Source organism: Apodemus sylvaticus, chromosome 2 (genome assembly GCF_947179515.1).
Source record: "Apodemus sylvaticus chromosome 2, mApoSyl1.1, whole genome shotgun sequence".
NCBI lineage: Eukaryota > Metazoa > Chordata > Mammalia > Rodentia > Muridae > Apodemus > Apodemus sylvaticus.
Window position 1 is genome coordinate 80117853 of NC_067473.1, and position 13532 is coordinate 80131384.

A 13532-nucleotide genomic window follows, 5' to 3' on the forward strand; every position below is an offset into this window, starting at 1 on the left:
TCAGGTCATAAGAGGGACATGGCTAATGTCCTGCAGACATTCTGCCTTTGTCACTGGCTCACAGTCTCTCTCCAACATCTAGTCGCTTGAATTGAAGGTGGCCAACTCCACAGATGCCTGGCTGATGTCACTGTTTCAATCACTCCCAGACATACTCTGATTAGGGGGACTCCTCACCCTGCTTCCTCTGGCGCTTCTGTTCTCCCTGTGTCTGTCGCCGTGTATATGAGACACATAGGAAGACTGGGGAAGAAGAAGAGGGGTCGCTTGATGAGTGCTGGTACCGAAGATGGAGGCTTCTCTGCCAGAAGGTCCCCGGGATAAAGCCAGATAAGTCCATTCCTGTCTCCCTCACCTTTAGAGGGCTCACCCACGTGTGGAAATGGAAAACAAGGAGCAGAGCCAACTGTGGGTGCTGTGGGTGGGGCAAGTAGCCAGGCCCCTGCCTGTTCTGGGCCTCAGCTTCTTCAGATGTAAATGGTGCTGCAGTAAGGGCCCCACGAAAGAGGCTTGGTGCACAGAGGCTTGATGGTGTGAGATGCACCCTTCTGAGGGTCCTGTGATGTCCCTCCGCTCCCTCTTGCTTGGAGATGTGTGGTCCTTCAGAGCCCCTCATTTCATAGCTTTCCTTTCCTGCCAGGCTGGAGAGTTCATTCCCCCCCCACTTCTCCTGCACCCCAAGGGTCAGTGTAGCAAGGAGGACCCAGGGGACGGCTGTACAGGGTGAGGAAGCTGCCTCAGTGGCGGGGTGATGGGCAGGCGGGGAACACAGGGTCACACGGCAGCTGTCTGCTTGATGCTGTGGAAGCTGATCCTGGTGGGCGATGTGGGGATGGACATGGCCCGGGCCACAGGCACTCGGAGGGCGTGATGGTCCTGCCAGCGGTGCCACCGCTTTCTCAGGGCCGAGCGCACCTGCAGGGAAGGAGAGTCACCTGCCTCTGCCTTCCATTGTCCCCTTCTTGAGATCTGTGAAAGTTGTCTGGGATGGCCCTCGGCCTGCTACCCTCGCTCCAAGGGGCTGGTGAGGTCCTAGACTAAGGTCCTCCCCTGAACCCTGTGTCCACCCTGCAGTTTCCTTCAGGGACCCATCCTCTCTTTCCCTCTTCTGGAGAGGTCACTGGCCTGCTTAAGGTTCCAGTTCCCCTGCCACCATGTATTAGGCACTATGGCTTTGTGAGTCAGCCCCTCAACTCAGCAGGCATCAGGCCCAGGTTTTTCCTCATCAGAAAAAGCCTCTCCTGCCCCCTATGCTGCCCTGCCTTCTCTACCATTGCCTAAGGGACAGCTCCTGGCTTGGTCATTTTACACCTGGCTGAGTCTCTTCTGTTTGTATGTAGTAGAAGACAATAGCTTCTTCCTGAGTGTGTGTGTGTGTGTGTGTGTGTTTCCACTGAGCACCCGGCATGTATGTGGAGGTCGCGTCCTTCTCCCACCATATGACTTTTGGGTGTTGAACTCAGGCCCTGAGCTTCTTTCTGCAGTCAGTCAGTCACCATCCCCTGACGGTTTCTTCTCTGCCGTTCATGAAGAACTGCTTGGATGAAATATGTCACCTCACATTCTTTCTGAAAGCTTCCCTCTGTCTTCCCCTCTGTCTTAGCCCCACCTCCTATCAGATGGAGTTGAGAAGAACCAGCGATGACTGGGTCCCCTGAGAGGGCAGTGTGAGACCTGAGCCCCTAGACCACCCCAAAGGCCCCGTCTCCTACCTCTCCATTGAAGAAGCAGTAGAAAACAGACACAAAGAAACCCTAGAAAGAAAGGACGAAGACGTCAAGCATCTGTTGAGGGGTCATTCCAGTCTGCGGTGTGGGAGGACACGGGGTGACTGGGGCTCAGAAGTCCTGGGCCCAGACAAGGGTGCAGTTACACCAGGGTCTGCTCTACGGCTGGTGCGATCTCTTGCCACAACATCCTGAACTTGTCCTAGGTGTTCTCAGAAGTGCTAAGACAGTTAAACCCCAGGATGGGGGGTGATGCAACCAGGGCAGTCTGGTCAGCATCGGGGATCAAGTGGGGTTCTGGATGTACAAGCGCTTGTGTTTCAGTGCTCAGATGACCGATCCTAGCATGCCGGCTCAGTGTTAGCATCCGGGGCCTTCGGGGTACACTTCCGCGGGTGGGGGCATCTGAGGAGCACTGGTGGGTGGTACTGAGGAGGAGGGCATCTGAGAAGCACTGGTGGGTGGTACTGAGGAGGAGGGCATCTGAGGAGCACTGGTGCATGGTACTGAGGAGGGGGCATCTGAGGAGCACTGATGTGTGGTACTCAGGAGGAGGCATCTGATGAGCACTGATGTGTGGTACTGAGGAGGAGGGCATCTGAGGAGCACTGATGTGTGGGGGTGGGGGATGGGGCGAGGGGGGTGGTGCCTACCTGGAAGGACTGTAGGAAAGAGTTGAAGTAGATGAACACAATCTGTGACAGGTCGTCCTCTCCAGGGTTGACAAAGAAGAGCATGTAGGTGATGCCCAACAGGGGGAGGAGGACCAGAGTGGCCTTCACTGCCTTCCTGGATGGGGAAGCGACAGGGTGAGGCAAACCTGAGCTCACCTATAGGCAGGACTCACTCAGGGAGGAAGATGAGGTGCCCTGCTTGCTCGAGCAATTCTAGGGGTGGGGACTCCAAGGGTGAGAGGACCCTCTTGCTTCTCCCGTGCCTGCCGGAGCCAGTGGCCAGGCATTTCCGCACCTGTACTGGATTGTCTCCGATGTGGTGGATGCTCGTAACTTTGTCATCAGTATCCTGACGATGTTGAACAGAAATACGAAATTGATCTGGAAGAGAGCAAGGGGCGGGCATGGGAAGGTGTGTAGTGGGAGTGGGCTGAGAGAAAGAATCCTTGGTACCTAGGCACAAGCTCCAGCACTGGGCACCTGCTTAGGTCACCCAACTTCTGCTCCTTCCCAGCGGGGCAGGAAGGCACCCATTGGCTCCAGGGCCTGCTCTCCGCCCATGGCCCAGGCAGCTTGTAAAGAAGATGGGTGGGAGACATGACTACTCCTCTGGAGTCACTACTGAGAACCCCCACCCCTGCCTTATACTAAGAATATACAGAACCACACCCCAGGTCTCTGATCTATGTCTCTCGGTCGCAGGGTCCTTACTTATTGGTGGAGGATCTCAGAGGCCCTCAAACTGTCACCAGCTCTAGGTTGGTCAAAGGTCCTTTCAGCTCTGCCCTGGGGGAGGGGGACACAGGCCAGATGGAGCGATTAGTCTCCACTGCTCCTTTCCCTAGGTGCTCCTAAGCCTTCAGACACCCACGGGCGAGGAAGATAAATGGGCTGCCCAGTGGCCTGGGAAAGGACTCATTTATCTTCATTTGGTGTTTTCCCTTAACGTCAAAGACACGCCCACCTCTGACTGCCCTGGGTCTGTTGGCTCCTGAGTCAGCTTCCTGCTATGTGGGTCTCTGGGGCTCCCCAGTGTCTCTTGCTCTCTGAAGGGGGAATCTCAAGAGTCGGTAAATTGATCATCTGGTTCCTGGGGCTGTGCTGTCCGTCTGTGTATGCCACCCTGTGTGACTGTCCAGACGTGCTTGTCTCAGAGTGGGTCCCGTGTGACCATGCGTATGTGTCTATCAGGGAACACTGCGTGCCTGCGTTTCTCTTTATGTATAGCTAAGTGCACGCAAATACGAATGGGCTGCGTATATGCCTGTTGGGACTCTTTCCCCAGAAAGCGTTCACAGGCTAGGAGACACATAACTAGCCTAAAGATGTCTGCTGGCCTGTCTGTGTGGAGACACACACATGCTCCCCAGTCTCTGTCTAGAAAAAAAATCCATTGCTTCTACAGACTGAGCCAATCCTTCTAATTCTCCCACACTGTAGATTTGTGGCAGGGAGTAAGGGACATCAGTATGTGTGGCCTTGGAGACCTCAGACTCCCACCTCCCTACTGCCTCACTGCTCCCTCACATGCATATATAGTCTATGGCCTAGGGAGCCCACCGACAGCCCGGAGGAAGCAAGAGGCTGCTCACGGCCTGCTGCCTGCTGTCGCTCAAGGCTCACCTAGCCTAAGGTAACACAAAGTTCTTGTTCTTTTCCCAGGTCTTTCTTATGTCTCTGAGAAATAAAAAAAGATATCCAAATTTTTGTAAATACTTCTTGGATTGAACATCATTCAATTCATTAACTGGCTCATTCAATTACTTACCCAAATGTTTCGTCTCTCCATTGACTAGCAACTAGTTGTCCATCTATCCAACAATCTTCCCATCAAACACTCCATTCAATTTCCACCCATTGGTTTTGCCCATCCATCCATCCATCCACCCACCCACCCACCCACTATGTACCCAGCAGTCACTGAGCACCTCTTGGCCGCAGGGCCCTATTCTCTGTTGTGGAGGCAGCAGGAAAGGTGGCTGATATGGAGTGTCTAGGAGACCCTGCCCTGTCTTCTCACTAACAGGCCACCCCTGCCTGGAAGCTACTCTTTCATTTTGGTCTCATTTCCCAGCACCCCACCCTTTATAATCTACATCAGCCCCACCCCAGATAACTTCCTCTCTCCCAGAGAGCGCTCTGACCACTCCAGACCTCACTGAACTCTTCAGTACTCTATCTTAGATTCTACCCTACACCCCAAAACAAAGCATGAACCATTACACTCATTCCTTGTCTAACTGGCTCAACCAATTACCTTTCCATGCCAGCCTCTGTGCTGGGGCATCGGAGAAAGGCATGTAGACAGGCAGACACAGCATCTGTTCACAGAGGACTATGGCCTAGTTTCTGATGGGAAGGGACTGCATATTTCATAGAGACTCACTCAAAAATGTCTAGGGAAATGGCACCTAAACAAACGAGCTGAGAACTGGTGATAGTGTTAGCTGTGAAAATGAAAAGCGTCCAGTCAGAGACCAGACCAGGAGAGAATAGAATGGTCTTGAGGTGAAGGAGCCAGCCCCTGTTGGGAGCAGGGTAAGGCTGCTTGTGGGAGTCACGACCAGCTCCAGTGGGTAAAGGCCCACACAGGAATAACCAAGTCCGTCAACAATTCCCTTTCAGGACACTCCCCCCATCCTGGAAAGTTCTTAAGCTAGCCAACATGGCTGCATTCTGAGACAGCTAGAGCACGCAGGTGGGGCTAGCTCCCCTAGAAGCTCCCATGGAGAAGTCTTATCTTTCCACCTCCCCAACGCTGGTGGCTCAGTGCCACAGACATTTGTATTCCGTCTGCCTCTCCTCAGGAGCTCAGTGAAGTGGGTACCGGGCCTAAAGAGGACCTGGGCCTGGAAGGTGGTGCTGGGGATCAAGGCAGTCTCCGTGTGAGAAGAACCTTCCTTCCCACCACGGTGGAGATCCTGGCTTGACTCCCACCGTGTGAGCATCTCAGGCTGTATTATCTTGTGACCGGACAGGCCCGGGGAGGCCTATCCTTGCCCAGACCAGAGCTCAAAGATGAAGTGCTCGTGTTCACACCATTCTAAGCTATTCCTCAAGCCACATCCTCTTTAACTGACAGGCCCCACCACAAGCCCTGCTTTACAAATGCACGGGTACAACAGACTGATCTGCCCAGCCAAGGGCAGCCAGCTGGCCTCAGCAGCCTCCTTCTCCCAGGCCCCACACATTGCTCCAACAGGGCTTAAGGAATGTGGACAGGCAGAAGCTGGCTACTCCTTCACATACAGTGGCCCCCTCCCCTCACCTCCCACTGATGGTCTGACCCTTGGAGGCTTTGTGCACTCTAGGACCTGAGTCTCGAGGAAGAGTCCAGGGCACCGGCATATATCTGAGCCCCCTAGTCCTCACACTGACCCCACGAAGCATGCACACATTATAGTGGGAGAGCATGGAACCAGCCAGAGTTCTCTTACGCTCACACCATAAATCCAGAGGCTACAGCCATTTGTCCCATATGACACAAGGAAGAGCCCTGCCTGCCACCATAACCCAAGGCAGAGCACTGCTTCTGCACCCTCAGGAAGTGAGGCTCTGAAGCCTGCTGGAGAAGGGACTTAGTAAGTCCTGCTGCTGGTTCACCAGAGCCTCTCTGTTAGCAGAGTCTCACTGTAGGCTGCGAGGGAGGCAGCAGACAAAGCAGGGGCGGGGTGGGGGGCAGGGAAGAAGACCAGACAATAATATAGGTGACTAGGTGACTTTGGTGAGTCTCTCTATGGGCTTCAGACTTGGTTTCAGTCATCCTTAAGCTGGTTGCTCCAGGCCTCGGAGACATCTCTAGCCTGCCCTCTCCTGGTTCTGAGCAGGGTCATCCCAAGCTTTGTACTTGTCTCTTCCTCGTGTCACCCATGTTGCTGTTCTCCGCACCACACCTACTTCAGGGCCACATCTGTCTGCTCTCCATGGACCCTTCAGGATGGACACCCCTGGAGACTGGTCCTCAATAGATGCACCACTACATACAGGGAGCTGCCTAGGGCAGGCGGAGAGCTCTGATAGCACACTTCCCCTCCCTGCAGCTGTGCACACCTGACGCTATATTCAGGGCCCCAGATGTGCATAGCCAAGGCCCCTGGATGTCACAAGTGTATATTGCTGGAGGGGGCTGGAACCTCAGGCATCTACATTAGGAACAGGTATGGCCAAAGCTATGGGTACTTTGGGAGGCACATAGGGTAAGGAGTCACCGTTCATGAGTCTCAGAGGTCAGCATCAGTCAGTCAGACCTTAGTGTCTCATGATGTTGATGTTTAGCCTGTGCCCATTGGGCCCCAGAGCACTTCCCAGCCTGGGGCTTTCTCTAGAATCATAGGGCTGGTTCTCATGAAAACAGGAAGCTGAAGGTGTGGAGAGTTAGTAGTCCCGAGGCAACATCCAGGGAAGATAAATGGGACGGGCTCTCCCACCTTCAAAGGGACATGTCTAAGTCCTTTGTCACAGCTATTCCATGGTGTCAGGTTGAGACTAAGGCTGTTTGTCCTCGTGGTAACCCTGACTGAGTTTGCTCTCTTGCCTAGGCCCTCTGTAAATCCCCTGCTGTGGGTCCCGAGACCACCTCCAGGGAACTCCTGGCTCTAAGCGTGGGTTCAAATTCTCCTGCATTTTTGTGGCCTTAGGCAAATCACTAAGCTCACATTCTGTTCCCCACCTGTCCAACACAGATAACCACAGACTTGCCTTCAAGATTGGTGAACAGACAATCCTGGTTCTAAAGTCATGCGTCAGTTGTAAATGAACGAACATCCTTTTTTCTCAATAACCACTAGGCAGTGGATTCTTCTCACAGAATCCAGAAATAAATGCCAACAACCCTCTAGGGAACAGGAGTGGCAGGCAAACCAAGCAGGCGGGGTAATGAGCAGGAGCCTGGTCCCTGGGTCTCAGCTCCGCTAACTGTGCCTGGAACCTTGGGTTTGTCTCTGCAATGGGCAGGATCATTTCTCCTATGTAGCAAATGTGTGAGCATCTGAAAGTGCTGGGAACAGAACCCGTAGGAGGGCTCAGCTCGGATCCAGGAAACTTTTGCTAGTATAAGCAGCCAGCTCCAAAGGAAGCGGGTGTGCAGTCACAGAGGGAGGTACGTATACTTGAGTAGTGGGGAGCTGGACCCCCAAATGCCTCCTCCCTTCTTGATGACTTCCTCACTACCTGACAACAGTGTCAGGCGGGAGCTCATTCCCAAGCCTTCTGGTTCCCATCCAGGCCAGCCTTTCTTGGCTGGGTCCCAGCTTTAGCAAAAGCCCCAGTCCTTTACGGAGCTTCTGGCAGCTGGCTGGGAGGTTTTTCATTCACACTGAGGAGTGAGTCACTGCAGCTGCTGGTCCAAGGACAATCCTTCCCTCACTGCCGACAAAGACCAGCCTCTGCCTAAGTGAGTGGAACCCTGAAGGTGGGTGGGTGGTAGTCATCTTCAGCTGATGTCCGTCAAGGACACTCCAAAGATGGGATCCAGTGACTCCGGCAGTCACAGGAGAGCAAGTGTCAGGGAACGGAAGAGATAGACAGTACTCGTTGCCATGGTAGACAAAGGCAGACCCGAGAGGCACCTGCTACGTGCAAGAGGAGGGTTCTATGGCCCTTTAAGAGAGCTGGTACTCATAGAAGCCTAAAATAAATCTTATATAAATGCCAAATTCTTATGGGGCTTTTTTGTATGTTTTTTAATGTATGATATATAATGGGCTCCTCCCCCTCTCCCCCAGAATGCAGCCACTACTTAAACTCCATCTTAATTAAAGCTTGTTGTGCATTAAAGATGTGGAGGCAATTATATCTTAGATGTGAATACACTTGGCAAAGGGCGGGGATCTGGGCTAGGAACAATTGCTCATTACACTGCATTCTGGAATCTACTGGCAGCCTGAGGGTGGTGGGCGGGGTCCTAGAGGCTGTTCCTGGGGCAGAGGAACTGAGCGGTGCCCTGAAGAGAAGCTGGCTCACCTCTCACTTGGACCAGCTTGCCTACCTCCCGGTCTCAGCATTGGACCTGACAAGGAACATATGACCCGGGGAAGGCGCTAGAACCAACCGGACAGACCGTTTCTCTACCTAAGGAAAAATAGCAAAGAAAGTCTGGAGCCTTGTGCAGGCTGCCACAGGCAGAGCACAGGAACGGAACAGAACGGGCGCAGGGTGTTGCCCAGGCCAGGTCTCTGACGGTGCCTCTGCCTGGGTGGATCACTTGCTCGACTCCTAGTGCCCCAGCCCACTAATCTGCAGAGGACGTACCAAGAGCACGAGGATGATGGGACCCTGGTAGATGTAGTCCACTAAGTCACCAGGTTCCTTGCCAAACCAGCACCTGCAAAAGATAGGGCAGCTGAGGGGGACACAGATTCGCAACTCAGAACTAGGTCTCTCGCGTGACCCCCTCCTGAGCCCCAGTCTCCAGGTAGCTGGCTACATGCACTGACCAGGCCCAGCAAGGCCCTTCCCTGTCTTTTGTTGTATCTGGTGGGGCTGGTCTTCTGTGGCCAGTCTCAGGGCTTGCCTGGGGTAGGGGCCCGGGTAGGGCACCAAGACTGGTCATGCAGCGAATACAAGAAGAGCTATCCTTCACTGGCCCACTGTGCCGTGTGCCAGACACTCACAGCCCAGAGCTGCAGGTGTGGGTGCGGGACCTTCTTCTGTCCCAGGCTCAGTCTTTAGCCTTTGAGCTGAGCTGCTAACCAGGGAAGGCACCTACTGCCTAGGCAGGTTCACTGACAGCTGGAGATGCTTTGGGACCCAAAAATAAGGCAGGGCTAAGCTAGCTCTTTCAACAAAGGCCGTCCAGTGCAGGCCGGTCTCAGACAGCCATCTCACAGCATCCAAAGTTTTCTGGGCTCAGTTTGAACACCCCTCAGAGAAAGCTTATGACCTCCCGAGGCAGCCCTCCACTTCCCAAGGACCTTTTGTCTTTATGAGGCTTTCCTCAGCTAAGGTCTTTAAATGTGACCCTCAAATGCCCAATCAACACCTTTTGTCCTAATGACCCCTTGGGAATTGCTGTCACCTGGGCTTTCAAACCCCCCAGGCCAGCCCGTCCCACTTACTGCTCATTCTCATAGTAGAGTTTGCCAACTGCCCAAGCAACGATGATAGGGCAGGGTATGCCTGAAAGGAGAGACACGTGCTGTGGGGATGGGCTCATGCACAGACACCCTCTGTAGTGTCAAGGCAGGACAGCCGAGGGCCCTGGGATTGGTTCTGGTCTTCTGACTACAGGCCACCTGTCACCTTAGGTAGGAGGAAGGCTTTCTGGAATGACTTCCCGAGGGTTTAGGGGCAGAATGGTGGAAGCAGATGCATCCTGAGATGGTGCAGGGGTGGTGGGCAGAGCTGTATTGGGGCATTGGTCAGGACTGCACGGGGCCAGTGGCTGGGACCTGCAAGGGACTAGCAAGGCAGGTTGGGCTCCAGTCCTTAGCCTCAAGGTGAAGCGGGGGTGGGTTTTATCAACAGTGCCCCTTTCCCAGGAAAGGGTCCTCCTGCCCAGGAACCCTCACACCATCCAATGAAGAGGAAGAGCCACTTGCGCAGGTGCTCCGTGGAGTATGTCATGACAATGGCCGTGTGCAGGTAGCAGCCTTCCACAAACATCCAGAAGAAGTTGGTGACCACAAAGTAGTTGAAGATGGTGGTGATACAGCGGCACCAGACCTGCAGGTGGGGACGGGTGGGGAGAGGCTGCTGGGACAGCAGAGCAGCTCCCACAGGGACCCATGGCGCCTCGGACTTTGGGACTCATGGACGGGTTTCCAAGCGCCAACTCCCAGTCGTGCAGCTCGGCCTTCCACCCTCACTTCCGGGCAGCTCCTCTTCCTCCTGCCCCTGACCTTCTCTCCTCCCCAACCTCCCCAGCCTCCTTTTGCTTATGTGGAACCCAGGGTCCCCCACCTGCTAGGCAAGCACTTTGCTGCCCAGCCTACAACCCTAGATTGTAAGACATTTGAAAATAGTTTTATTTTCTAATAGAGTCTCACTAAATTGCCCAGGCTGGCTATGAACTCACTATGTAGCGCAGGTTTGCTCAGGACTTATAAAAATCTTTCTCAGTTTCCCAAATAGCTGGGATTACAGCCCTGTATCACTGTGTCTGATATATCTTTTCAGTCTAGAAAAAGACAATAGTTGGTGTTTTGCCAGCTGGCTCGGTCTGAACACTGTTTTCAATGTCCCCTTGGCTACACAGACAGTCGGACTGGGTTTCATTTAGAAATAGGCTTTGGACTTCCACTTTAAAAGAAAGAAAACAAGCCAGGAATGGTAGCACACGCCTTTAACCCCAGGACTCTGGAGGCAGAGGCAGGCAGATCTCTGATTTAATGCCATCATGGTCTACAGAGTGAGTTTCAGGGCAATGAGGGCTACACAGAGAAACCCTGTCTCAAAAAAACAAAAACCAAACCAAACTAAACAAAACCAAAACAACTCTGACAAAACGATGTGAGAGAAACAAGCCAGAGAGCAGGGTGGGGGCCGCTGAGGTGGGTGGTGTGTGTGTGTGTGTCTGTATGTGTGTGAGGCGCACCTGCTGGTTTATGTCAGGAGGCTCTTGCTAGTTCTGAGGCCTCTACAAATCAATCCAGGCATTTTTTTCTAAGCCCCAAGGTAGCCATCTTGTCCATTGGTGAGAGGAAAGGAAGACATGAATGGGGGGTGTGCTCAGGACTGCTGTTGTGTGACCTATCAGCAGAGCTGGACCTGTCCCTGTTCCTCTGAGTGAGGAGACACTCCCAAGCATATTGCATGGACGTAGGGAGGACAGGCACTGGCCCAGAGTCACACAGGACCCCTCTGAGCCAGGGTCCAGCTATGGGCTTCCCTATCTGTGGCTTTATCCCAGGGTTCTCTTACGGTCAGCGTTAGCATGTGGAGAACGTGGAGACAGCAGCCGGCTGGGTGAGGGGAGCTCCGGGCAGCCTGCTTCCTCCCTGTGTGGCTTACCCATCTGGCCCCCAGGCACTGCTCCTAGGCTGAGCTGCTCACTGCCCCATAGCTCAGCCCCACAGCTCCAGCCCTGGGCCTGGGTCCATTTGGTTGCTGTCTCCTTTGTTCTAGAGTCTTGGTGGGTGGAGGCTATGAACCCCAATACTAAAGCTGCCTTTTCCCAGGTGAAGTGCAGTCTCATTAGTAGTGCCAGCCAAGACTGGGGCTGGCGCTCACCTGACACCTCATTACACTGGGCTTGACCTGAAGCAGAGCCCTGAGGCAGGCTTCAGGCCAGGCTGAGAAAGGATCAAATTAGACAGAGTGTATGTGTGTGTGTGTGTGTGTGTGTGTCTGTCTGTCTGTCTGTCACTGTGTGTGTTTGTCTGCATGCATGTGTGCGTGTGTGTGTGTGTGTGTGTGTGTGTGTCTGTCTGTCTCTGTGTGTTTGTCTGCATGCGTATGTGCGTGTGTGCGTGTGTGTGTGTGTGTGTGTGTGTGTGTATGTGTCTGTCTGTCTCTGTGTGTTTGCATGCGTGTGTGTGTGTGTGTGTGTGTGTGTGTATGTGTCTGTCTGTCTCTGTGTGTTTGCATGCGTGTGTGTGTGTGTGTGTGTGTGTGTGTGTATCTGTCTGTGTGTGTTTGTCTGCGCGTGCGTGTGTGCGTGTGCGTGTGTGTATGTGTGTGTGTGTGTATATGTGTGTTGAGAGCCAGGCCAGCCAAAGACTGTATACTAAGACCTCTGACATGCCACAGGTTCAGTTTTATAGTGACTTGGACACTCAGCAGGAACAGTTGACAAAAAATCCAGGGTGGACACCTAATATCTGGGGCCGTGGAGTGGACACACCGCACCAACAATGTAACTTTCCCCTCTCTGAGCTTCGCTTTCCATGTCTGTGGAAGGGAAATTAATCTCTTCAGCCCTACATTGAAGATTAAGCAAGGCAACCCTCGATAGAGGTTAGTGCCAGCTCCTTTGCGCTAAGGTACCTGGATTTGTAAGATGGGCAGGGGGCGGGGCAGGGGAGGGGCATGCGGTGATAGCTTTAGCTGGGAGCAACCCCCAAGGCTGCCCCAGGGTGGGTTACTACATGAGATAGGATAGGAACCACGACAGGCAGCCAGCCAGACCCCACCTCCACCCCCCCCCCCCGAGTCTGAGGCTCCCGGAAGTGACCTCATTGCCCTCGTGCACTTCGTGGTCGATGAGTTGCAGCAGGAACCATGTGATGTTTCTCAGGATGAAGGTGGTGATAAGGTTCCAGTGGATCACATTCCGCAGGCAGCGGATACTCCTGTGGAGGGCCGGGTCAGGGTCAGCCGGGTTCATCTGGGGCTTGGGCTGGGGCCCAGCAGGATAAAATACTGCCTGGGATGAGGGTGGGACTGAACCAGAGCCCCAGGCCCGCTGGTGGTCCCAGCTGGGCTTGCTCTGCCCCCTTCAGGCAGGCTGGTGGTCATGGCCCTAGGACCTGGACTAAACCCGCTTCGGGACACTGTTCCCAGGACCCAGATGGAAGAGACAATGACTGGGAAAGAGGAAGACAAGGAGAAAGCGGGGTGGAGGGGGACTCACCGCAGCACTAGGAAAAGCAGGAAAGCGGCCACCAGAGCCACCACGGAAACACAGTGGCCCAGGTAGTTGACAATGAGGGCGATTCGGTAATGCAGGTCATACTTCCTCTGCTGGACAGACAGACAGGTATGGGAAGACAGAGACATGGCTATGTGGGAGTGGGGCTGGCACTCCAGCCGCTTCTGCCCTGACCTTGGGACCAAAAATGGCTCTAAGTATCCTCAGGCATCTAGATCTTCCCGCTGGTGACTCTATTATTATAAATGGCTAAGGCCTGCAGGCACAGACTGCCATCCAGCTACTTGAGATTAGGAGGACCTACCTGGACAGCTTAATGCCTATAAATAAATAAGTAAATAAATGAGTAAATAAATAAATAAGGTTGAAGTTGCAGATCAGTGAGTGTCCTGGGTTTAATCCTCAACAACACACATGCACACTCACAGAAACTGTAGCCAGACCTCCTAGCATACATTTTAGGGGTACGTTTGGACGTGAGCGATTCTGAGATGCCCTAGGGTTGTAGATGCAGATTAAAAGCTCGATCCTCCACAGTGCCATGTCTGGGTTTAGCCTCTGCTCAGACCTCTGCTGGCAGAGTAACTGATGGTGAGATGACTG

General features: G+C 53.7%; 1 protein-coding gene across 4 annotated transcripts in view; it reads right to left on the bottom strand.

Moving 5' to 3' along the window:
* Positions 1-774: 774 nt before the first annotated feature.
* Crhr2 (corticotropin releasing hormone receptor 2) overlaps positions 775-13532 on the bottom strand; it is a 43156-nt gene continuing 30398 nt past the window's right edge. For 2 of the 4 annotated variants that reach the window (XM_052172541.1, XM_052172544.1), the window contains 9 exons: positions 12912-13018; positions 12513-12630; positions 9910-10063; positions 9457-9517; positions 8651-8723; positions 2697-2782; positions 2381-2516; positions 1713-1754; positions 775-915 (listed from right to left, as the gene is read on the bottom strand). In XM_052172541.1, coding sequence (XP_052028501.1) covers positions 775-915; positions 1713-1754; positions 2381-2516; positions 2697-2782; positions 8651-8723; positions 9457-9517; positions 9910-10063; positions 12513-12630; positions 12912-13018 — 918 coding nt within the window. Of the gene's footprint in view, positions 916-1712; positions 1755-2380; positions 2517-2696; positions 2783-8650; positions 8724-9456; positions 9518-9909; positions 10064-12512; positions 12631-12911; positions 13022-13532 lie in introns of all 4 variants that reach the window. The other 2 variants (XM_052172540.1, XM_052172543.1) reach the window with 1 other exon arrangement.